The 23,520-nt window shown below is 39.7% G+C and overlaps 1 protein-coding gene, 1 non-coding gene and 1 pseudogene across 2 annotated transcripts in view; 1 reads left to right on the forward strand and 2 right to left on the reverse strand.

The window, feature by feature from the left end:
• The window catches only part of LOC120009442, a 39,764-nt gene that overhangs the window by 1,265 nt on the left and 14,979 nt on the right, over positions 1-23,520 (forward strand). The window contains exons 2-5 of the mRNA XM_038860052.1: positions 4,366-5,190; positions 5,241-5,252; positions 5,302-6,198; positions 6,307-7,074. Coding sequence (XP_038715980.1) covers positions 4,366-5,190; positions 5,241-5,252; positions 5,302-6,198; positions 6,307-7,074 — 2,502 coding nt within the window. The remainder of the gene's footprint in view (positions 1-4,365; positions 5,191-5,240; positions 5,253-5,301; positions 6,199-6,306; positions 7,075-23,520) is intronic.
• LOC119983933 lies at positions 2,170-2,269 on the reverse strand (annotated as a pseudogene).
• LOC119983903 lies at positions 14,950-15,056 on the reverse strand. Its single transcript, XR_005464778.1, has one exon. It is a non-coding gene; the product is annotated as a small nucleolar RNA R71 (small nucleolar RNA).

Below are 23,520 nucleotides of genomic sequence, written 5' to 3' on the forward strand. Positions count from 1 at the left end.
GAGTGGCTAAGTTCTCTTTCTAGTTTCTAGTCCCAAACGGTGGGTGCTTGGTTTCAATTACTCAAGGTATGTTCATGGAATTGTAGTTTTGATTTTGCTCTTTTAATTTCGTGGTTGTGTGATTAGATCTATGGAGATGACATATTTGATTGTATCTTTGGATTGTCTAGTCTAGGGATTGCATCTAATGTGTTTGATTGAGAATTGTTAAACCCATTGCATGATTTTCTTAATTAATTGAGTTTTCCATAGCATAGCTATTAATTATGTGTATTGATGATGGAGTTTTGGGTTAATTTAGGAATGTGCATGAGAGAGTTATGGTTAATTGATCTTTGAGTGTGAAACTAGGGTGTTAGCCAAGCCAAGCCCCAAGGGGGAACATTAATCCATAATATTAGGTGCTTATCCCTTTGCGTTCATCGTAGATTAAGAGACCCGATGGCCTACATGTATGAATTGAAGTCTTATATCCCAATTCTCTTTGCATATGCATGATTGATAGTATCACACAATGCATTGTGTATGGTTGTGTGTGTTTGCAATAATACCTTGAGTATGAGAACCGAGTAACCACCGGGACGGACTAGAGACTAGGTTTTTAATTAATTGTTTTAAATTCAATTTGTGCTTACTTTGATTACAAAATCGCTCATGCTACCGAGTCATTCGGCCCATTTCTTTTACTTGCTTTTATTTGATATTCATTGTGTTTATTAGTGTTAGCTAGTCATTTGCATATCATTCACTTCAAATTTGCATTGCTTCCTCGTGGATCGATACCGGACTCACCGGTTTATTACTTGACGATACCCTACACTTGGGGTAAGTACACACACACACTTTGGTGTCGACCAAGTTTTTGGCGCCGTTGCCGGGGAAGCGAGTGTCAAAGACGGAGCTGGGTGGCTTGTAGATGCTAGCTTTATGCTATTAAACGCCATCAAATAAGGAAGGAGCACGGTCACGCTTCAAGGGTAACTTCGTTCCTCCCTTTTACTTGCTTTCTAGTGTAGTTGATTTAGTGTAGTTGCTGCAAAAAAAAAAAAAAAAATTGTGAGGAGAACTTGGCGGATGGGGCTAACTTAGATTCCTGTGGGCGATGGATGCCACCTTGTTTGCTGCTTGGTAGTGATACGTTGTTTGAGAGAGCTTTGCGCATTTTTCTTTCTATCACTACTTGCTACATCTTGGTGTGTAATTGTTCCTGAGGTTGATTGTCATTCTATTCCTATCTTTGCTCCTGTTCTTGCTTGACATTGTTCTTGGTTGTTTGTTGATTGAAAAATCTGGTGTTACTTGACTTGGTTGGTTGCCATCTTTCGTGTTATTTGATAGTTTTGTTTGCCATCATGTCTCATCTTAGAGATAGTGTTAGTGGGCATGGGTCTAATAGAGATGGGAGAGGTGGTGACATAAATGCGAGTGATGCGGGGAGTGTACGTGGGGGTGATATCAATCTTGATGCATTACGTCGTCTTTTACAACGTGTGAACATTGATGAATTGATGAATCCGGCGCAAGGGCAAGATGCCCAAAATGTGCCAAATGCCCAAAATTTACCAAATGTTCAAGTTGAGCATGCTTTGCAAAATGCACCTCAACCACTTCAACAAGACAATGCGGCACAAATTGCCCCACAAAATGTCTACCAACCTCCCAATATGCCTCCCGCATATCATATACCTCCCCCATACAATTATGTGCATCCCATGTATTATCCAATGCCACAAGTGCCACAATATGCTCCCTTCGGACAAAATTTACATGCACCTCCTCCTTTGGAGTACATTCATGCCCAAGAGCATCGCACTTTGAGGGAGCTCACGCATCCCGCAAGGCAAACTCAACCTTCTTGCATCATCATGCCACCGAACCAACAAAATGTGAGCCTTAAACCATCAATGTTCCAAATGATTCCCAAATTCCATGGAATGGAATCGGAACGACCATATTCACATGTGCGTGATTTTGAATCGGTGTGTACTACTTTTGGTGATGTTACATGCACACAAGAAATTTTGAGACTCAAACTTTTTCCATTCTCTTTGAAGGATCATGCAAAACAATGGTTTGAGAACTTGCGCCCCCAATCCATTGCGACTTGGGCGGCAATGCAAGAAGAATTTCTCAACAAATATTTTCCTTCCCACCGTACCATTTCTTATCAAACACAAATCATGAATTTTCATTGCAAAGAACATGAAACTTTCTTCCAAGCTTGGGAGAGGTTTAAGGATTTGTTGTTTATGTGTCCTCACCATGGATTTCAAAAATTTCAAATTGTGAATTTCTTCCACAAATCTTTGACTCCATCTTTGAAGAAATTGGTTTCCACTATGACTCAAGGTGACTTTTTGAATAGGGATGCCAATGAAGCATTTACTTTCTTTGATGGGTTGGCGGAGGAATCCCGATCTTGGGAAGCTCCTCCCCTAACCCGACATGATGTTGTGCCAAGCTCTAGTGGCAAGTTTGTGTTGAACGAAAATGATGATGTGCATGCTAAACTTGCTTTGTTGTCCAAGAAATTGGAGTCCTTAGAGTCACAAAAGGCCCCTATAAATGTGGTTGGTGTTGACGACCAAGTTGCTTGTACTTTGTGTGAAAGTAGGGATCATAGGACGGATGAGTGTAATGCCTTACCGGCTTGTAAGGAAGTCCTATTTGGGCAAGGTTACAATGGGAACAATTCTCAGAACTTTAGGAAGCCCTACCCTACCAATCACCAAGGTAACAATTCGTACAATGAGAATTACCCTTGGAGGAATCATCCAAACTTTGGGTGGAGGAATGATGGGAATGTTCAATCCCAATCACTCCCCAATCCACCCCAACAACAATTGCCTCCTCCAAGTGTTACACAACCACCTCCACAACCTTACATTCCACCTCCTAAGAGGTCTCTTGAAGACACTCTTAACATTTTCATGCAAGCTCAAATAGGGGAGAATCAAAAGGCCACCAAATTCCAAGAACAAACCAATAGGGCCATTGAGGATATTAAGAGTCAAATCACTAAGGTCACCCAAGCTCTCACCACATATGAGAAGGGTAAATTCCCAGCTCAACCATACCCCAATCCATCCAAACAAGCCAATTTGCTAGAATCTACTAGTGGGGGGGTGAGTGGACATGAACAAGCCCAATCCATCCTCACTTTGAGGAATGGACGCATTGTGGATAGACCCATACCAAATGAGAATGTTGATCAAAATGACGATGTGCAGAATTTTGGTGATAGAGTGGGGAAAAAGGACAAAGGAAATAGTGGAAAGGAAGAGAGTTTGGAGAAATTTGTGCAGGAAAATGATTCACTAGGTGCAAGTGTTCGGACACCTATTTTGGATTGCCCGGACACTTCATCCAGAAACTCAGAAAAATGTGAGAAAATACCAAGAGGAGAAGAGGAGAGTGAGGGGCAATCACATAGGACAAGGGTAGACACGTCTAAGGATAGAGAGTGTATCACAAGGCCACCATTTCCTCACCGATTAGGGAAGAAAACCAATGAGGCTCTACACAAAGAGATGTTTGAACTTTTCAAACAAGTGAAAGTGAACATACCTCTTTTAGATGCCATCAAACAAGTTCCCTCGTACGCAAAGTTCCTCAAGGATTTGTGTACCGTGAAACGCAAATTGAATGTGAAGGAGAAGGCTTTTCTTACGGAGCAAGCAAGCTCCATCTTACAAGCCACCACTCCACCTAAATATAAGGATCCCGGTTGCCCTACCATTCCAATAGTCATAGGGAACCATAGGATTGAGCAAGCATTGTTGGATCTAGGTGCTAGTGTTAATCTCCTTCCATACTCGGTCTATCAACAATTGGGGTTAGGTGAGCTTAAGCCTACAAGAATTACCTTGCAACTAGCCGATAGATCCGTCAAGATTCCTAGAGGAATAGTTGAAGATGTGCTAGTTCAAGTGGATGAATTCTACTTCCCGGTTGACTTTGTGGTTTTAGATACTCAGCCCCTCCCTAGTTTTAGCAAACCAATCTCGGTCCTTCTAGGTAGACCCTTCCTAGCAACTTCAAATGCTTTGATCAATTGTAGGAATGGTGTCATGGTGCTATCTTTTGGGAATATGACCGCGGAGATGAACATTTTTAATGTGTCTAAGCAAATGGGAGAGTTTGAAGACATTAGGGAAGTAGATTGGATCCATTCATATGTTGAGGAGAACTTAGAGAAAACTCTTGCTAGGGATTCGGTGGAAGGTGTGCTAGCTTTGAGCGAAAAAGGTAGTCAATTTTTAGTTGAGGAAGAGGAAATTAATGAGGTTTTGGAGTCTTTAGCTATCCATAGCATAGGACGATTCAACCCACCCATTGAGGAATTAGAACCTTCCAAGACTAAGCTTGAATCATCTCTAGAGCATCCACCAACGCCGGAAAGGAAACCCTTACCAAGTGAGCTGAAATATGTATTTTTGGGAGAGAATGAGTCATACCCCGTTGTGATATCTTCCCTACTTACTTCTTCCCAAGAAATGAAACTTGTGCAAGTGTTGCAAAGGTATAGAAGGGCAATAGGTTGGACAATTGCTGATTTGAAGGGTATTAGTCCTTTGGTTTGTACTCATAGGATTTACATGGAAGAGGAAGCTAAGCCCATTAGACAAATGCAAAGACGTTTAAATCCGAACATGAAGGAGGTAGTTAGGGGGGAGGTGCTAAAATTGCTTGATGCGGGGATAGTTTATCCCATTGCGGATTCCAAATGGGTATCTCCTACCCAAGTGGTCCCCAAAAAGTCCGGAATTACGGTAGTTAAGAATGACAAGAACGAATTGGTTCCCACTCGAATTCAAACCGGGTGGCGCATGTGCATTGACTACCGTAGACTCAATATGGTTACTCGAAAAGACCATTTCCCCTTACCCTTCCTTGATCAAGTCCTTGAGAGAGTAGCGGGTAGAGCCTATTATTGCTTCCTTGATGGGTATTCCGGATATAATCAAATAGAGATAGCCTTAGAAGACCAAGACAAGACCACATTTACATGTCCATTTGGAACTTTTGCTTATAGACGCATGCCTTTTGGGTTATGCAATGCTCCGGCTACCTTTCAAAGGTGCATGATGAGTATCTTTAGTGACATGGTTGAGAAAATTGTGGAGGTCTTTATGGATGATTTCTCGGTTTATGGAGATACCTATGATCAATGCCTTGCTAATTTGGCAAGTGTGTTAAAAAGATGTGAGGAGAGCCAATTGGTTCTCAATTGGGAAAAGTGTCATTTCATGGTGACACATGGAATTGTATTGGGACACATTGTGTCATCCAAAGGGATAGAGGTTGACAAGGCAAAAATTGAATTAATTCAAAAGTTACCTCCCCCTACATGTGTTAAAGATGTGAGATCTTTTTTGGGTCATGCGGGTTTCTATAGAAGGTTCATTAATTCTTTTAGTGCCATTGCCAAACCTTTAAGTAACTTGCTTGCTCAAGATGTCTCTTTTGAATGGACACCACAATGTCAAAAAGCCTTTGATGATTTGAAAGGTGCCCTAACCACCGCACCCATTATGCAAACTCCCAATTGGAGTATGCCCTTTGAACTCATGTGTGATGCAAGTGATGTGGCGGTTGGGGCGGTCCTAGGACAAAGAAAAGAAAAAAATGCTCATGTTATATACTATGCTAGTAAGACTTTGAATGATGCTCAAGTGAATTATACCACCACTGAAAAGGAATTACTAGCTATAGTCTTTGCTTTGGACAAGTTTAGATCTTATTTGGTTGGCTCGAAAGTCATCATCTTCACCGACCATGCGGCTTTGAAGTATTTGCTTTCAAAAGCGAATGCCAAGCCTAGGTTGTTAAGATGGATTCTCTTACTTCAAGAATTTGACCTTGAAATTAAAGATAAAAAAGGAGTGGAGAATGTAGTAGCCGACCATTTATCTAGACTTCCCGGACAAAATTTGATTTCACATGGCATACCCATCAATGAACATTTCCCGGATGAACAACTCTTCCTCACCAATGCCATCTCATCCAAATTGACTCCATGGTATGCGGACATCGCCAACTTTTTGGTGTCCGGAAAAATGCCATCTCATTGGAGCAAGATTGATAGATCCAAATTCCTTCGCAATGTGCGAAACTTCTTTTGGGATGACCCATATTTGTTCAAGTATTGTTCCGATCAAGTGATTCGGAGATGCATCCCCAATAATGAATTTGAAAGTGTCATGGCCTTTTGCCATAAATATGCTTGTGGAGGCCATTTTTCCTCCAAAAAGACCGCGGCCAAAATTCTTCAAAGTGGCTTATATTGGCCTTCTTTGCACAAAGATGTCCATGCTTATTGCCTATCTTGTGACAATTGCCAAAGGTTAGGTAATTTAGGAAAACGTGAGATGATGCCCCTCCAACCTATTAACATCTTGGAAATTTTTGATTGTTGGGCCATTGATTTCATGGGACCTTTCCCTAATTCATTTGGTTATTTGTATATCTTGGTTGGTGTGGATTATGTGTCAAAGTGGGTAGAGGCTATCCCTTCTCGAACAAATGATCACCAAGTTGTGATAAAATTTTTAAAAGAAAACATTTTCTCAAGATTTGGGATGCCTCGAGCCATCATAAGTGATGGTGGGTCTCACTTTTGCAATGCCCCGGTTAGAACTTTGATGAAACGATATGGCATTTTGCACAAAGTTGGCACCCCATATCATCCACAAACAAGTGGCCAAGCGGAATTGGCAAATAGGGAGATTAAACGTATTCTTGAAAAAACGGTTGGTCCCAATAGAAAAGATTGGTCTTCCAAATTGATTGATGCTTTGTGGGCTTACCGTACTGCATATAAGACTGCCCTTGGAATGTCTCCTTATAGACTTGTCTATGGCAAGGCTTGCCACTTGCCGGTGGAATTGGAGCACAAGGCCTATTGGGCCATTCGCACTTTGAATGACTCCACCGATCAAGTTGGGGGGCATCGCAAACTCCAAATCCAAGAGATTGAGGAGTTGAGGAATGATGCTTTCGAAAATGCCAAAATTGCTAAGCTCAAAATGAAAAGATACCATGACAAGCACATTGTGAGGAAAGTTTTTCATGAGGGACAAAAGGTTCTTTTATACAACTCCCGGTTACACTTGTTTCCCGGGAAGTTACGTACCAAATGGACCGGACCTTTTATTGTCCGCAAGGTTTCCCCATATGGAAGCATTGACATTGATGATCCTAGGAGTGGAAAAACTTTTAAGGTTAATGGCCAACGATTGAAACCATACTTGGAAAATTTTAATGAATTGGCCGAAGAATGGGACCTTGTGGATCCCACCCCTTCCTAGTGTGCGTGAAAAGAGCTCTCTTGTAAATATGTAGTGTTAGATTATTTTTCATTCATTTTTGGTGTGTTTTTGTATGTTCACAATGCATTTTACAATTTGTTCTTGCCTTGTTTATCATGCTTGACATTGAGGACAATGTCTCATTTAAGTTGGGGGGTGAGAGAATTGTGAATTCATTGTGAAACTTGCTTTATTTTGGTGTGCTTTTGTGAATATTTAAAAAAAAAAATAAAAAAAAATAAAAAATAAAAAAATAAAAAATCTTGTTGTGTCATGCTTGGATAGTGTGGTTGGTATTAACTTTTTCAGGATACGCTTCGTTTCTCACGATTCCGATCACTTTTGAAGAGTATGGTATGATTTCCTACCCTCTATCCTATTGTGTTGTGCTTTGTTGTTCATACATGCCAAATGGACTTTAGGAAGGGAAGGGTAGATGCTTTTGGGATTCACTACCAATTTCAACGTTAATTTCTTATTCTTGTTCGAACGTGCAAGTGTAGAGTAGGTTTCTTGATTTCTTTTGTGAAGTCGAAGCATGTGATTGAGTAGGATGACTATGATCAATCTTTCTTGGGATGATTGGGACCTAGTTTGATATCAAAACTGTGATTAAGTGGGCATCTTGGCATTGAAGCAATTGTATGACTGCGTTTTTGGATCCTTTTGTCTGAAAATAGAATTACCTTTTTACCCTTCTCATTCTTTTGAGCCATTCTTCGTGATATATATGGGGTTTTTGGGTGATTCTTTTCACCAATTATTCATTTGACATCTTATAAGCGTGTTCTTCAATAGCTTTGCATTCATTACATTTGATTACTGAGAAGTGTGATTTTTGTATGTGCCACTTGCTTATGAACTTAGGATTGATGGATTCATTAGGTTGAGAGATTTGAGCCTAGCCTATTTATTTGTGAGTGATCATAAGCCTATATTTCTTTAAGCCTTTTATTTCACTTACAAGCCTTGTGTGAACCATTTTCCCAAATATTTCCCACCTTTGGTTGCAAGGTTGGGTAGGAGCTTCAAAAATAAGTCGGCAGTGATATTATCCCTCCTTATTCTGAAAAAAAAAAAAAAAAAAAAATTTAGGGTGGTTTTAGCCATTAAAAAAAAAAAAAAAAAAAAAAAAAAAAAAAACCGCATAGAAAAAATAATCAAAAAGAGGTGTATGCAATAAAGTTAATCCTTTGTGTGTAAAGGATGAGAAGTGTTTGAATTTGTGGTGCAATGGAAGGGGTGACAAAATGAGAATTTAGCTCACATGTTTGAACTTAACCTTGCAACTTGTTACCTAGTTCCAAATTCTTCCTACCTTGTCCCTTAGCCACATTACAAACCATTTAACCTTTTGATGAATTTGATTCAAGGTAAGCAAGTGAGTTGGCGGATGCATTAATTGCTCTTGTAGGTGATTTCTTTCTCAAAGCTATGCCCATCCAAATTATCTTTTATAAACACATATATTTAATTCAATTGTGTAAGTCATTTACTTAGCACAATGTTTTTATGTTTTTGTGTACATTTGGGATTGGGGATTTATGAACACCAAAAGGTTCCGTAACAAGGTTTTACTTGTGTGAATGTATTGAGTTGTCTTGCTTGATTGCACTTATATTTTTCATAGTATAAAAATGTTCTTAGTCATCTTTGAGGGGATTTGAGATTGATTTTCTAAAGATTTTGCATGCCTTCAACTAGCGGGGAAATTGGGGGATTAGCTCTATTTCTTGCATGTAAGAACTTAAGAATCATTTATGGTGCTTTCAAAGTAATAGTGGATCCCTTGGCAAGTGTTTGTGGGTATCGCTCTGATAAGCCCTCACGAGACTACAACTCGTCCACTAGGGTGACCTAGGGGTTTAAAGGCTTGTTGCATATGCTAAATGCAACCGTGATGCCTACGTCAGTGAGTTAGGATTTTATTTTTAGAAGTGTTTGCATTGCTAGGGACTAGCAACGTCTAAGTTGGGGGGTGTGACCGGACCTCTATTTTGAGGTCCTAATACTATCTAATTAGGAGGTTCTAGTGTTTATAGTAATTCATTTGTGTTTAAATAAAGTAATTTTACCCTTATACATGTTTCCCGTTGGTTTTGCAGGAAATCGGGCTTAAATGACTGAATTGGGCACCTTTAGAGCTGAAAGAAGAAGCTGGGACTCAGCAGGTGTCCGGACACCTGTCCGGACAGTGTGTCCGGACGCCTCAAGTGCCGTCCGGACACTTTCTTCACAAATTGAGACAGAGGCTTCAAAGTTGATGGAAGCATGAAGTGTCCGGACACCCGTCCGGACACCCGTCCGGACACCTGTCCGGACACCACCGCGGAACTGCAACTTTTCTGCACAACATTTCAAGGGCATTTGGGGTAAATCATGTATATAACCAATGGGGAACGTTTGTATAAGGGCAGTTAGGTATTTTCAATGGTAAAAGGGGGAGAAAACCCTAAGATTTCTTCTTCCTTCACACAATTCATCTCCTCCAAGTTCTTGCCTCCATTGTTTTCTCTCAACTTCTCTCTCTAAGTTTTTCTTGGTTTTTCGTGATTTTGTTTGTAAACGTTGATTTTCATCTATAAAATTGATGTTTATACCCATTATGATGAGTGGCTAAGTTCTCTTTCTAGTTTCTAGTCCCAAACGGTGGGTGCTTGGTTTCAATTACTCAAGGTATGTTCATGGAATTGTAGTTTTGATTTTGCTCTTTTAATTTCGTGGTTGTGTGATTAGATCTATGGAGATGACATATTTGATTGTATCTTTGGATTGTCTAGTCTAGGGATTGCATCTAATGTGTTTGATTGAGAATTGTTAAACCCATTGCATGATTTTCTTAATTAATTGAGTTTTCCATAGCATAGCTATTAATTATGTGTATTGATGATGGAGTTTTGGGTTAATTTAGGAATGTGCATGAGAGAGTTATGGTTAATTGATCTTTGAGTGTGAAACTAGGGTGTTAGCCAAGCCAAGCCCCAAGGGGGAACATTAATCCATAATATTAGGTGCTTATCCCTTTGCGTTCATCGTAGATTAAGAGACCCGATGGCCTACATGTATGAATTGAAGTCTTATATCCCAATTCTCTTTGCATATGCATGATTGATAGTATCACACAATGCATTGTGTATGGTTGTGTGTGTTTGCAATAATACCTTGAGTATGAGAACCGAGTAACCACCGGGACGGACTAGAGACTAGGTTTTTAATTAATTGTTTTAAATTCAATTTGTGCTTACTTTGATTACAAAATCGCTCATGCTACCGAGTCATTCGGCCCATTTCTTTTACTTGCTTTTATTTGATATTCATTGTGTTTATTAGTGTTAGCTAGTCATTTGCATATCATTCACTTCAAATTTGCATTGCTTCCTCGTGGATCGATACCGGACTCACCGGTTTATTACTTGACGATACCCTACACTTGGGGTAAGTACACACACACACTTTGGTGTCGACCATGGTGTAGATCCTGCTGTGATGGGCTTAGGTCCCCTGCATCTGCAATTCCAGTTGCAGTAAAATTGTGATTGGTGAAAGAGTATAAATGATTTTGATATTCTGAGAGATCAATCAATATATATAGATGCCCAAACAGGTTGAGAACATACAGTCATATATGATTCAATGAATTCTAACCTATAATATCAGCGCACATTAACCACAGGCTAACCAAATTGACGGACGGGTGTGTATACATAAATAAAAAAAGTGTGTAGCGCGGATGCACGACTAATTTTATTTAAATAAGGGCATTGGACCATGCTTGAATATAGTAGAAATAATTAAATTTTTACAAGTGAAAGACTACGTACAAACTTGAAAGATTTCTCTCAATTTTTCGGATGTTTTCTCTCCTAATGAGAGACGAAGACCCCTTCTAAATAAAATAAATCAAGAAACACACATGTTATAATAATGCAGCACTCAGAATAATGATTAAATTTTTGAAAGTCACTTTAGAAAAGGTGTCTTTCACATAGGGCAACATCGTCACTTTTCTAAAAGAGGATTTCAAAGTTACAAACCGACAAAATACTGATAAGTCATGATGATGGTGTCATGCTGTCAATACCCTAGGTGACTGTAGAAGTCTTACATGTAGGTATCATCATCCAGAGTCATAGTAGGATCTTGCGAGTCTTGAAAAACATATGATGGAGACACTATTGGAGTAGAATCCTGATTCGAGACTTCCAGTAGGGTTTGTAGGACATCTTCTTTAGATGTAGTAGTCAGCAAGTCTTTAAAGAGATCCTTTAGAGATGTTTTTGTAGGTATTTTCTCCTTTTGAAGTAAGTGCTCTTCCTTGAACTTGAACTTGAACTTGTCTCACCATTTGATTAAAAAGTATAACCTTTTTTTAAAAAAATTTAACCCCTTTCTACCCGACCCAACCCTCACCCATCAAATGAAAGGGTTGGGTTGGGTTAAAAAACTTCACCCTCATAGTAAAAGGGTTGGATGAGGGTTAAGTATAAACCCAACCCTTTTACACCCCTAATTTAGATGGAGCATTTTTTTTAATCCAAATGACATTACATTCCATTCATAATAGCCAAATGGAATCATAAATGTTTTCGTATATCTATCCTTCTTGTTAATATGAATTTGCCAGTATCCAAATTTCATATCAAACTTTGAGAAGATTAAGGCTTGATTAAGCCTATTAAATAAATCCCTTTTATTAGGAATTGGATATCTAATCCATCTTAATGCCTTATTTAAAGGCCTGTAATTTATCATTAGACAAGGAACCCCTCTATCTAGTTCTACTGCATTTTCAACATAGAATGCTAGGCATTTAAATCTTCATGCATGTCATCATTTAACCAAATATCACATTCACCCTAAAACTTCTAATTATTTCGACTATATTCAAGCATGGTCCGATGCCCTTATTTATGAAAATAGGGCCATAAAACATAGTTAGTTTATCCAATTCCAACTAGAGGATAAATCTCTTATTTTTCTCAACTGGTTTATACCATTGGTATGTAGTGTAATGCCACGTGCCAGCCCCCGACCCGGGCACGACTGCACACGCCGACATTACAGGCTCCATGGGCCACTACCCCCAACCCATCACCACACTGGGCCGAACACATCAATACCCAGTACCTGGCAGGTTGTTGCGAGACTCGAACACAAGACCTCGCCTTTAACATGGCTTAGTTGGTAGCATAGGTTGCCATGGGCACTATGTTAAAGGCGAGGTCTTGTGTTCGAGTCTCGCAACAACCTGCCAGGTACTGGGTATTGATGTGTTCGGCCCAGTGTGGTGATGGGTTGGGGGTAGTGGCCCCATGGAGCATGTAATGTCGGCGTGTGCAGTCGTGCCCGGGTCGGGGGTTGGCACGTGGCATTACATAAAAACTGCCTTTTTATAAGTTTCGACGCTGCGCAGCCACGGCTGTACCGCAAACTGATAGGTATGATAATACCTATTGTTTTTGGTAGAAATATCCCCCTCTCAAGCTTTCTTTTGATAAATAATGAGTGTATTTATGTTTTGATTTGTATTTCTGATAGGTTGATTGCGGTTTGGATGAAAAGTGATGAAAAAAGGGCTGAACTGAAGAAAATGTCCACCGACCTTCGTGTGTTCAAATACTTATAACTTTTTGTCACGTTATCGGAATCAAGCGAAATAAAAGGCATTGGAAACTAGACATCTCAAGCTTTCCGTAGACGCTAAAATCGTGCAAATCGGACGTCGTATGGAGATTTTGGAATCATTCCACGCCTAGGCGCAATATTTGTGCACGCCCAGTATCACTTGTGCACGCCCAGTCCAGCGAGTTGGGCGTGAATTTGAAGTTGTGCACGCCTAGGATTGCGCCTAGGCGTGGTGCGCCTAGGCGTGAATACAACGCGCCTAGGCGCACAAGACAGTTTTTTGGTATGTTTTAATTCGCGAACTTGCCGAGCCGCAGGACACTTGGAGACCGAGAACTGAGTTTCTGGAGAGCGAAACCAGAGGGGGAAGGCGACTCTTGGAGCTAGGAGGAGAGATTCTTCAGCTCAACTTGGATCTACTCAACTAATTGGGTTTATTCATGATTTTCTCATCTCTCCTTTTGTGTTTTTCTCTCATTATGTGTAACTAAATCTCTTGTGCCAAGGCTAGGTTGAAGCCTTGGGTTTGATGACTTTGTTTATGACTTGATTTACATATATATGAGTTGATTTGGGTATAAATCTTGTGTTTCTATGTTTGATTGCAATTTCTTCATGCTTGTGGTGTTTGGCCAACATCTAGGTTTTTTTGGATGAAATTGTTTGGAGAATTTGCTTAGACAATAATATGTCAAGTAGATTATGCTTCTTGAAACACTTGATTATGAATGTGTCTCCCTTTAATTAGGTGACAATTTGTATGAATCCTAATCTCCATAGAACTTCATGAATTCCTATGCATGTTTAGACCAATAGGATGGCTAGAATGTATTTAGGAATATCCGACCTAGACCAATAAGATGGCTAGTAATCGATTTTAGGGAGATTCGACTTAAGTGCGCTAAAACCGACTTAGGTACGGATTCGTTATGCCCGAATTAGCAAATATGTGTGTGAATTTATGTCATTCCAAGTCATTTCCCAAGGGGGATTCCGAAGCCTTGGTGTTCATCTCATATTTGTTAAATCATCTCATTTGCATTAGTTGCATCCTAATTCTAAGAAAATACCAAAAACACTTTGCTCTTTGCTTGTTTTAGTTTAATTACCAAACCAAACAATCTTGAGTTGAATTTTACTTTTGACTGCATTGTCCATATATACATACAAATAGACATTTGGATTAAACATAACACCGTCCCTGTGGATTCGACCCTTGCTTATCATTGTGCTGTAGTCGCCGACTAGTACACTTGCTAGTAAGGTTAATTTAGACCCAACAAGTTTATGGCGCCGTTGCCGGGGATGGTTGCTTATATTTGATCCATTCTTGTTTATATACATAGATACTTACATACTTAGTTTAGCTCTTTCTTTCTTGATAATTAGTGATCTTTATACTTTTCTTTCTTGTTTGTAGTTCATGCAAGGAAGGCGTTCTCAAGATACAGAAATTCTTCCTGTTGATCTAGACTTGGAACGTGCACGAAGGAACAAGAGAGACAAGGATCTTCTTGAGGAGAAATCTTCCACTCGTTCTATTTCTCCTACATCCAGCTCTAGTTCGTCTAGTGACAAAATTTTGGGAGAACATTCTGAACAAGCAAGCATGGCTGAAAATCGTGAAGAAGTTGGCAACAATGCAAATGCTCCTGTTACTATCATGGACTACTCTATGCCACAATTCTCTACTAGACAATCTTGCATCATATTACCAACCATTCCGCCAAATCTATCTTATGAGCTTAAATGTCATGTGATTAACATGCTCCCATCATTCTCAGGAGCGGAAAATCAAGATGCTAGTGATCACATTGATAATTTTCTGGAGATTTGTGGCACTCAAAAAATTCAAGGCATATCTGAAGAGTTCATACGGTTGAAGCTATTTCCTTTTTCTCTTAAGGAAAGTGCTAAGATCTGGTTCAAGACTCTGCCACCAAATTCTATCACTTCTTGGGAACAACTTTCTGCTAAGTTTATTCAGAAGTTCTATACTCAGTCAAGGACACAGAGGCTTAGGGATCAGATTTTCCATTTCAGGCAGAACAAGGGAGAACCACTTTTTAAGGCTTGGGAGCGATATAAAACTTTATTGATTGGTTGCCCACATCATCAATTCTTGCCATGGCAGATTATATCATACTTTTACCAACATCTGGCTGATGAATGCCGCCATAGGTTAGATGCAGCTGCTGGAGGAAATATTATGGCTAAGGAACCAACTGAAGCCAATGAAATTATTGAGACTGTGGTGGCAAATTCCTCACAATGGGATAATCGTGATCTTGATGCTCCTAGACACATGGTTTATGAGGCTAGTGGTTCAAATACAGAGATGGCATCTGTGGCTAGGAAATTGGATGCGGTAGTGACTTTGCTGAGCAGAAATTTGGATCCTTGCGGCATTTGTGGAGGCACCGATCATCCTACTCATGTATGTTCTAGAAGTGGGACATTTCCTGAAGCGGAAGTTAATGCAGTTCAACCTTTTCATAGGCAGCAGAATGATCCCTTTTCTCACACATATAACCCAGGATGGAAGAATCATCCCAATTTCTCCTATGCTTCACCCCAGAATTTCAATCAAGGGCCCAGACCTTGGCAAGCTCCACGACAAGAAGCACCTTCTCAAGATGCAAGGAAGTTTACTATGGAGGACCTTATTTCCCAGCTTGCTCAATCACAAGTCACAATGCAACATTCCCAAGCAGAGATGAGCAAGTCAATGACTCAGTTGCAACAAACTGTTTCCAGTAATACTCAATCTATCGCAAAGCTTGAAATGCAAGTAGGACAACTTGCTCATGCCTTGAGTGAAAGACAGCCAGGAAAGCTGCCGAGTCAACCTGAGGTAAATCCTAAGCAGTATGAGGATGCTAATGCTATTACTGTTTTGCGAAGTGGGAAAAATGTGGATAACAAAATTGAGTATAAAAAGCTTGAAGGTGAGAATCATGATGAGCCTATAGTGGTGGAGCCAAGTGCTTCCAAAATACCTCATGTTGAGAAGGAAAAGCCGGAAGTAGAAGAGTATGTTCCAAAAGTGCCTTTTCCATCTCGTCTTGCCCCAGCTAAGAAAAGCAAGTATAATCGGGATATTTTTGAAGTTTTGAAGAAAGTGGAGATTAATATTCCACTCATTGAGGCAATTAAGTCTATTCCCGCATATGCAAAATTTTTGAAGGAGTTGTGCACTAACAAAAGGAAGATAGGTGATCATGAAGAAGTATTTCTCTCCGAAGAAACGAGTGCTATTTTACAAAAGAAGCTCCCGCCCAAATTAAAAGATCCGGGTAGCTTTACCATTCCTTGTATTATTGGAGAGAAAGAAATTGAAAAGGCCTTGATGGATCTTGGTGCAAGTGTAAATATCATGCCTTATTCTGTTTACACTACTTTGAAGATAGGTGAGTTGAAACCAACTTCAGTCACTCTCCAACTAGCTGATCGCTCTTTAGTGCATCCTTTTGGGTTAGTTGAAGATGTTTTAGTAAAGGTGGGTGATTTTGTTATTCCGGTGGATTTTCTGGTGCTTGATATGGAGGGTGAACCTAATCCGACAAGAGATGTACCACTCATTCTAGGCCGTGGTTTTATGGCTACCACAAAGACCATTATAGATGTGGAAAAGGGCATGCTCACAATGACAGTCTTTGACAAGACCATTGAGTTCAAAATTTTTAAGGCTATGAAGAGTCCGGATGTCATTAGAGAATGCCTTCATGTTGATATGGTAGGCCATGAGAGAGTGAATTTATTGACAAAAATGGCTTCAAGTGATGAGGTTGTTGAATATGTGGATGGTGATAGCAATGAAGGCAAAAAGACCCCATCATCACCAATATCCAACGAGCTCATGGCTACTTCCCTTGTTACTAGCAAGCTATCTCCAACTTTGAAAGGCATGCGGACAAGAGCAAGGAAGTTGAAAAAGGCACGGTCCAAAACAATGTTGAGAGGTAAAGTGTGTGCTCCTTTTGAGACATTGAAATTGTCTATCCATGGTACTTTCACGATAACGAATTCTAAGATAGAAAAAGGGTGGAAATTTGTGGCTCGTCAATTTCAATTCTGTGGGCCAAATGTTTCGGGGATTCTGAATGGAAAGTATCCTGTGCACCATCCTCCTTGATTTGTTTCCCAAGAATTGTTGTGAAGGTGTTGAGGCTTGTGGTGATTTCTCCAAATCAGGTTGTCTCTCTCCTTATCTAAAACGAGTGTTGTGTTTAAGCTTTCTCCCTCCCTTTATTTATTTGTATTGATGACCATGCATGTTCTTAAAGTTTGGGGTGAGAGTTTGCTTAAATTATTAAGTGTTGATGCATACATGGTTGATTTTGTAGGTACAACTACGTCTGGCTGAAGACATTAAACTTAGCGCTACTTGGGAGGCAACCCAATGAAGTATATCCTTTTGTGTATCCTTTTGTTCTTCATTATTTCATTTTTATTGACAAAATCTTGTGTGGATGTTAGTTTGAATGTGTTGGAATCTGGCTGCAGGAAAGTTTAAATTTCTGGGCATTATGTTTACAGCCAGACCACGCCTAGGCGCGTATTGTGAACGCCTAGGCGCGTATTGTGCACGCCTAGGCGCACCTTATACACGCCTAGGCGTGTGTGTTTACAAAAAAAAAAACAAAAAAAAAAAAAAAAAGGTCATATGCAAGAAAGGGTTCATGAAGACATTGAAGAATTGTGGCTAGGCCAGTACCCCAATCCACTCGATGCATGACTCCAACCCCCAGGTTGTATTGTTTCAACTTGTCCTCTTTTTAGTGCATTATTACATTGTTATGTTTTGCATTGAGGACAATGCATTCTTTAAAGTGTGGGGTGGTGGACTGCATATGGATTATCTTGTGCCAAATTTCACATGATTTTTGTTGTAGCTGAATTTTAAAAAAAAAAATTCAGTGCTTGAATCTTGCATATTTATGGGAATTTTCTGTTGAATTGAGTGCTATATTGAAATGCAGCTGATCTTGGTTTGTGGAACCCATCTTATCCTTCTATATGCTTGACGTCTACTCTATTGGATAATCACTTGAATTCACTTGCACAAGAATGTATGCTTGTGGGGTATGACTTGGGTGAATAGATGTTGAATGTGGACTTTCTTTAAGATGATCTAGAACACCGTGTTAGTGATATTCTTGGCACTAGTTAATTACATGCATGTTAAAAAAAAATTGATGATGAATAAAAGCATGTTCCGCTCTTGTGATCTTGCTGAGTAACCGGGGCTCTTGTCTAACCAACTCGAGTTTCGCGTAAAAAGGTAAGACAATCTTGATGAACATACTAGGCTAGCTTAACTTCGAAGCCTTTTCAACTCGAGTGATTGATCCGAGGTGTGCTTTATCACATAATGCCCTAAACCAACTGGTTGGGAGTCATTGGTTGAGAACTTGTTACATGGGTTGACTAGAAAGCTTAAAGGAGTGAGCATTGCACGGGCCTAGTAAGATGAAAATAAAAAAAAATAAAAAATAATAAAAAAATAATAAAAAAAAAGAAGAAGAAGAAGAAGAGAAGTATGTACATAAATAAAAGTGCTTTGGTATTACTACTTGACTGTTCTTGGAATTCTTGGAATGTGACTATGTTTGGCGCCTATGAACTTTTGGAAGCCAAATATTTATACATTTCTTCTTTGCATGCACTTAATTTAGATGAAGTGATTGAGTAGACGGATAATCTTCACAGAGTATATGTTTGGATGAAGTGTGGGGTCTCCACATCTTTTTGATTGCATGGCATTGATGTATATTGTTTCGATTCTAGCAATTTCCCTCACATATGTTTGATTTGAGTTATCTTGAAACGTTTGTGGGTGTCGTTCTTGTAAGCCCTCAGGAGACAAAACTCCTCCACTAGGGACACCTAGGGGTTTAACGGCTTGTTGCATATGCTAAATGCAATCGCGATTCCTGCGTTAGTGAGTTAGGATGTTAGTTGGTAGATGTACTTTGTTTAGTTTTACTTGAGGACAAGTAAGGTTTAAGTGTGGGGTGTTTGATAGGTATGATAATACCTATTGTTTTTGGTAGAAATATCCCCCTCTCAAGCTTTCTTTTGATAAATAATGAGTGTATTTATGTTTTGATTTGTATTTCTGATAGGTTGATTGCGGTTTGGATGAAAAGTGATGAAAAAAGGGCTGAACTGAAGAAAATGTCCACCGACCTTCGTGTGTTCAAATACTTATAACTTTTTGTCACGTTATCGGAATCAAGCGAAATAAAAGGCATTGGAAACTAGACATCTCAAGCTTTCCGTAGACGCTAAAATCGTGCAAATCGGACGTCGTATGGAGATTTTGGAATCATTCCACGCCTAGGCGCAATATTTGTGCACGCCCAGTATCACTTGTGCACGCCCAGTCCAGCGAGTTGGGCGTGAATTTGAAGTTGTGCACGCCTAGGATTGCGCCTAGGCGTGGTGCGCCTAGGCGTGAATACAACGCGCCTAGGCGCACAAGACAGTTTTTTGGTATGTTTTAATTCGCGAACTTGCCGAGCCGCAGGACACTTGGAGACCGAGAACTGAGTTTCTGGAGAGCGAAACCAGAGGGGGAAGGCGACTCTTGGAGCTAGGAGGAGAGATTCTTCAGCTCAACTTGGATCTACTCAACTAATTGGGTTTATTCATGATTTTCTCATCTCTCCTTTTGTGTTTTTCTCTCATTATGTGTAACTAAATCTCTTGTGCCAAGGCTAGGTTGAAGCCTTGGGTTTGATGACTTTGTTTATGACTTGATTTACATATATATGAGTTGATTTGGGTATAAATCTTGTGTTTCTATGTTTGATTGCAATTTCTTCATGCTTGTGGTGTTTGGCCAACATCTAGGTTTTTTTGGATGAAATTGTTTGGAGAATTTGCTTAGACAATAATATGTCAAGTAGATTATGCTTCTTGAAACACTTGATTATGAATGTGTCTCCCTTTAATTAGGTGACAATTTGTATGAATCCTAATCTCCATAGAACTTCATGAATTCCTATGCATGTTTAGACCAATAGGATGGCTAGAATGTATTTAGGAATATCCGACCTAGACCAATAAGATGGCTAGTAATCGATTTTAGGGAGATTCGACTTAAGTGCGCTAAAACCGACTTAGGTACGGATTCGTTATGCCCGAATTAGCAAATATGTGTGTGAATTTATGTCATTCCAAGTCATTTCCCAAGGGGGATTCCGAAGCCTTGGTGTTCATCTCATATTTGTTAAATCATCTCATTTGCATTAGTTGCATCCTAATTCTAAGAAAATACCAAAAACACTTTGCTCTTTGCTTGTTTTAGTTTAATTACCAAACCAAACAATCTTGAGTTGAATTTTACTTTTGACTGCATTGTCCATATATACATACAAATAGACATTTGGATTAAACATAACACCGTCCCTGTGGATTCGACCCTTGCTTATCATTGTGCTGTAGTCGCCGACTAGTACACTTGCTAGTAAGGTTAATTTAGACCCAACACAAACCGTCTACTTCCCAGGCCCATGGACCAAGCAGCCCAACCCATCCCGTCCACGCATGGCACGGAGGTTGTTGTGAGAATCGATCCATTGATCTCACCTTTAACATGGGTCCTATTACAAGGCACCACATGCTACCAACTAAGCCATGGCTTAGTTGGTAGCATATGGTGCCTTGTAATAGGACCTATGTTAAAGGGAGGTGAGGAGTTCGACTCCTACCTTCAACAACCCACATGTGTCGACGTGTGCAGGCGTGCCCGTGTCTGGGTCTGGCACGTGGCGCAGGAGAAGGGTTGGGGGTAGCGGCCCATGGGCCCGGCTGGATCCTGCGGGATGGGCCGTTACATGTAGAATGGAATGTCAGTAAAGGTAAAATGATAATCCCCATTATGATGAGCTTGTGACAATAATAGCTTTTGTTTGCACTTATCGGGTGCCTTGGATCATGAACTGAGACTTTATCATTGAGAAGTAGATTCTCTTAAATGGAAAAAACACCAATAAAAAATTATTGGTTAAGCCAAAATATTTTAATCAAATGGTGGGACAAGTTCAAGTTCAGGAAAGACATGGTCTTATCTCAAGTCTTAACTCAAAAGGAGAAACAAGCTCCAATAGGCATCTCTAAAGGATCTCTTTAAAGACTTGCTTGATCAGAACAGATCCCTGGTTGATGCTCCAGATATGGTGATATGCCAATTATATTCATATAATTGTGCATCATTTTACATGAAATCTTGCATTGTTTAAGAGTTGTTTTGGACTATATGCTGCTTAAAGAGTGTTATGTGCGCATTTCAGGTGCCGGGGCACAAATGGAAGAAAAGCAGCTGAATGGATAGGAAAGAGACAAGAAGTGGAGACAGAGAGAAATTCCGATCGATCGGCCTTAAGGTTCCATCGATCGGACGCCTTTGAAGCTGAATCAAACAGAGCTGAAGTCCGATCGATCGGCCAGAATCGCGAAAGGATTCTGAAGATTTGCAAAATGCCGATCTCGCTCAAAACCCAAATGGTCCCACTCAAAACGGCACAGACTTATTAGACAGAACGACTGAAGAGTTGTTAGGAGTATAAAAGCTTAGAATTTTAGGGTTTTAGTAACTTTTCACTTTTGGAGCAAAACCAAGGGTTTTGGGAACTTCTCTACAGCAGCCATTGGCGCAAGCGCAAGGGGGTTAAGGGGTTTTCCTTCTTTTCTTCTTTAATCTTGTATTTAATGTTTGCTGTTTTGGATCTTGTGCTGTATCCCTTAGTTATGAGGAACTAATCCTCTAACTAAGGGTCCTAATGGAACCCTTCTTTGAAGATTAAAGGAAATTGGTTTATTGTTCTTGAATCTCTTTTTATGATGTTGATTTTCTGTGGATATGCTTATTGCTTTCAAAGGCTTGATCACCATTTGAATGATTTCTAGTCTAGGTTGAGACCGGAAGGATAAACCTAGGGTTGCAAGAGTCCATAGAAAACATAGGTTGTATGAACCATAGGAATATAGGTTCATGACTTATGCAATCATTAATTGATTTCCATTATGCTTAAGGGATTTTTGATATGAAACCGAATGTTAGGAATAACAGGGATTCTATTGAAAATACTTTCAGTGTATCTAGGAAAAGAACATTGGATAGTTTGGGAAATCGATTGTCAACAACTAAATTGAGAAGTGCGAATTGATGAACCAATGGAGTTTAGTCGGATAAGAAGTGGTGACATTAGGAGCCTTAGTGTTTACTTTGCTTGAAAACAAAATTTCTGGTTTGTTGCTTTGTTAATCATTAAATTTGTCATTTACTTAGTACCCTTTTTAAATTACTTGTTTAGCATTAGGTAAAACCAAATCAACGTTTCGCTTGCCATTTTAGTGTGCTAATTGCTTATATTGTCATTGAGTTGAAATTGCCAAAACATCCTTGTGGGACGATACTCTATTCACTCTTTATTACTTGTGCGATTTTGTCCGCTTGCGAATATTTCACAACAAGTTTTTGGCGCCGTTGTCGGGGATTGAGACAATTTTATTGTTGGTGTCAATTTAGGTAATGTTTGTGCTAATTTGGTTTTTAATTTTCTGCAGGAATTCTTTCTCTTGTATGAGCTTAGGAAGACGTGCTCGTAGCTCGGATGTGATTGATTTTGATCCGGAGATTGAGAGAACGTTTCGTATGCTTAGACGGGAACAACATAATAACCAAATCGAAGGCATGGGAGACAATTTGGAGGAAAGAAATGGTGCGGGTGTGTTGTCACCTAAATGTGGCCCAAGGTGATGATGATTTGCAGGTGTGCCAAGGATTATAGTTTCCTACACTAATGAATAAATTGCACCGAATGTAAATATGACTTTTAACTAGACGATTGAGCGAACTATCTTGGGACCTCAATAGCTCTAGGTTCCCCAACTCCACTGAAGTGCGCTTTGTTGAGATTGAGAAATAAAAAATATATAGACACCAAGAACAATTTACACAACGATGGTTGGTATTGAAACTTGATTGAAATTAAATACAAGAGAATTTGACATAGTTTGAGATTGACAAAGATTTGGAAATGTAATTGAAATGCTAGAATGCTAGGAAGCTTGAAAGTTGAACTTGAAATTGCCTTTGGGCTTGAGTAGTTTGTTTGATTGATTGGTTGTGTGTGTCCCGTCTGTCTGTCTACCATCTTTTATACCTGCTGTCTTGCACGAAAATCTCTTCCATAAACTGTAGTTATCCTTCATTTGTGCCATTTTCTGGCAGTTTGAAACCATTACCACCTCTTCATGTCAGTTTTTCCTTAAATCTCTCACAAGCTGCCACCTAGACCACCTTGTGGTAACTGCCACAACTTCTTCCTCTTTTCATGGACCATTCTCAGCGCAACTCTACCTGGCAGTTGCTCATCAAATGGGCCTCTCTTCTTCAATAATATGGGCTTCTGGGCCATAATAATCCAAATCATAATAGGCAGCACAATGGGCCTTGCACATGTTCTAAGCCCATTAGGCCCAACATATTTTTGGTGCCAACAGGGTGCCATTGGTGGAAATGGTTTGAATGAAAGAAATGATAATAGTGGAGGTGCTTATAATGGAAATGGTG

Source organism: Tripterygium wilfordii, chromosome 2 (assembly GCF_013401445.1).
Source record: "Tripterygium wilfordii isolate XIE 37 chromosome 2, ASM1340144v1, whole genome shotgun sequence".
In the NCBI taxonomy this organism is placed as follows: Eukaryota; Viridiplantae; Streptophyta; class Magnoliopsida; order Celastrales; family Celastraceae; genus Tripterygium; species Tripterygium wilfordii.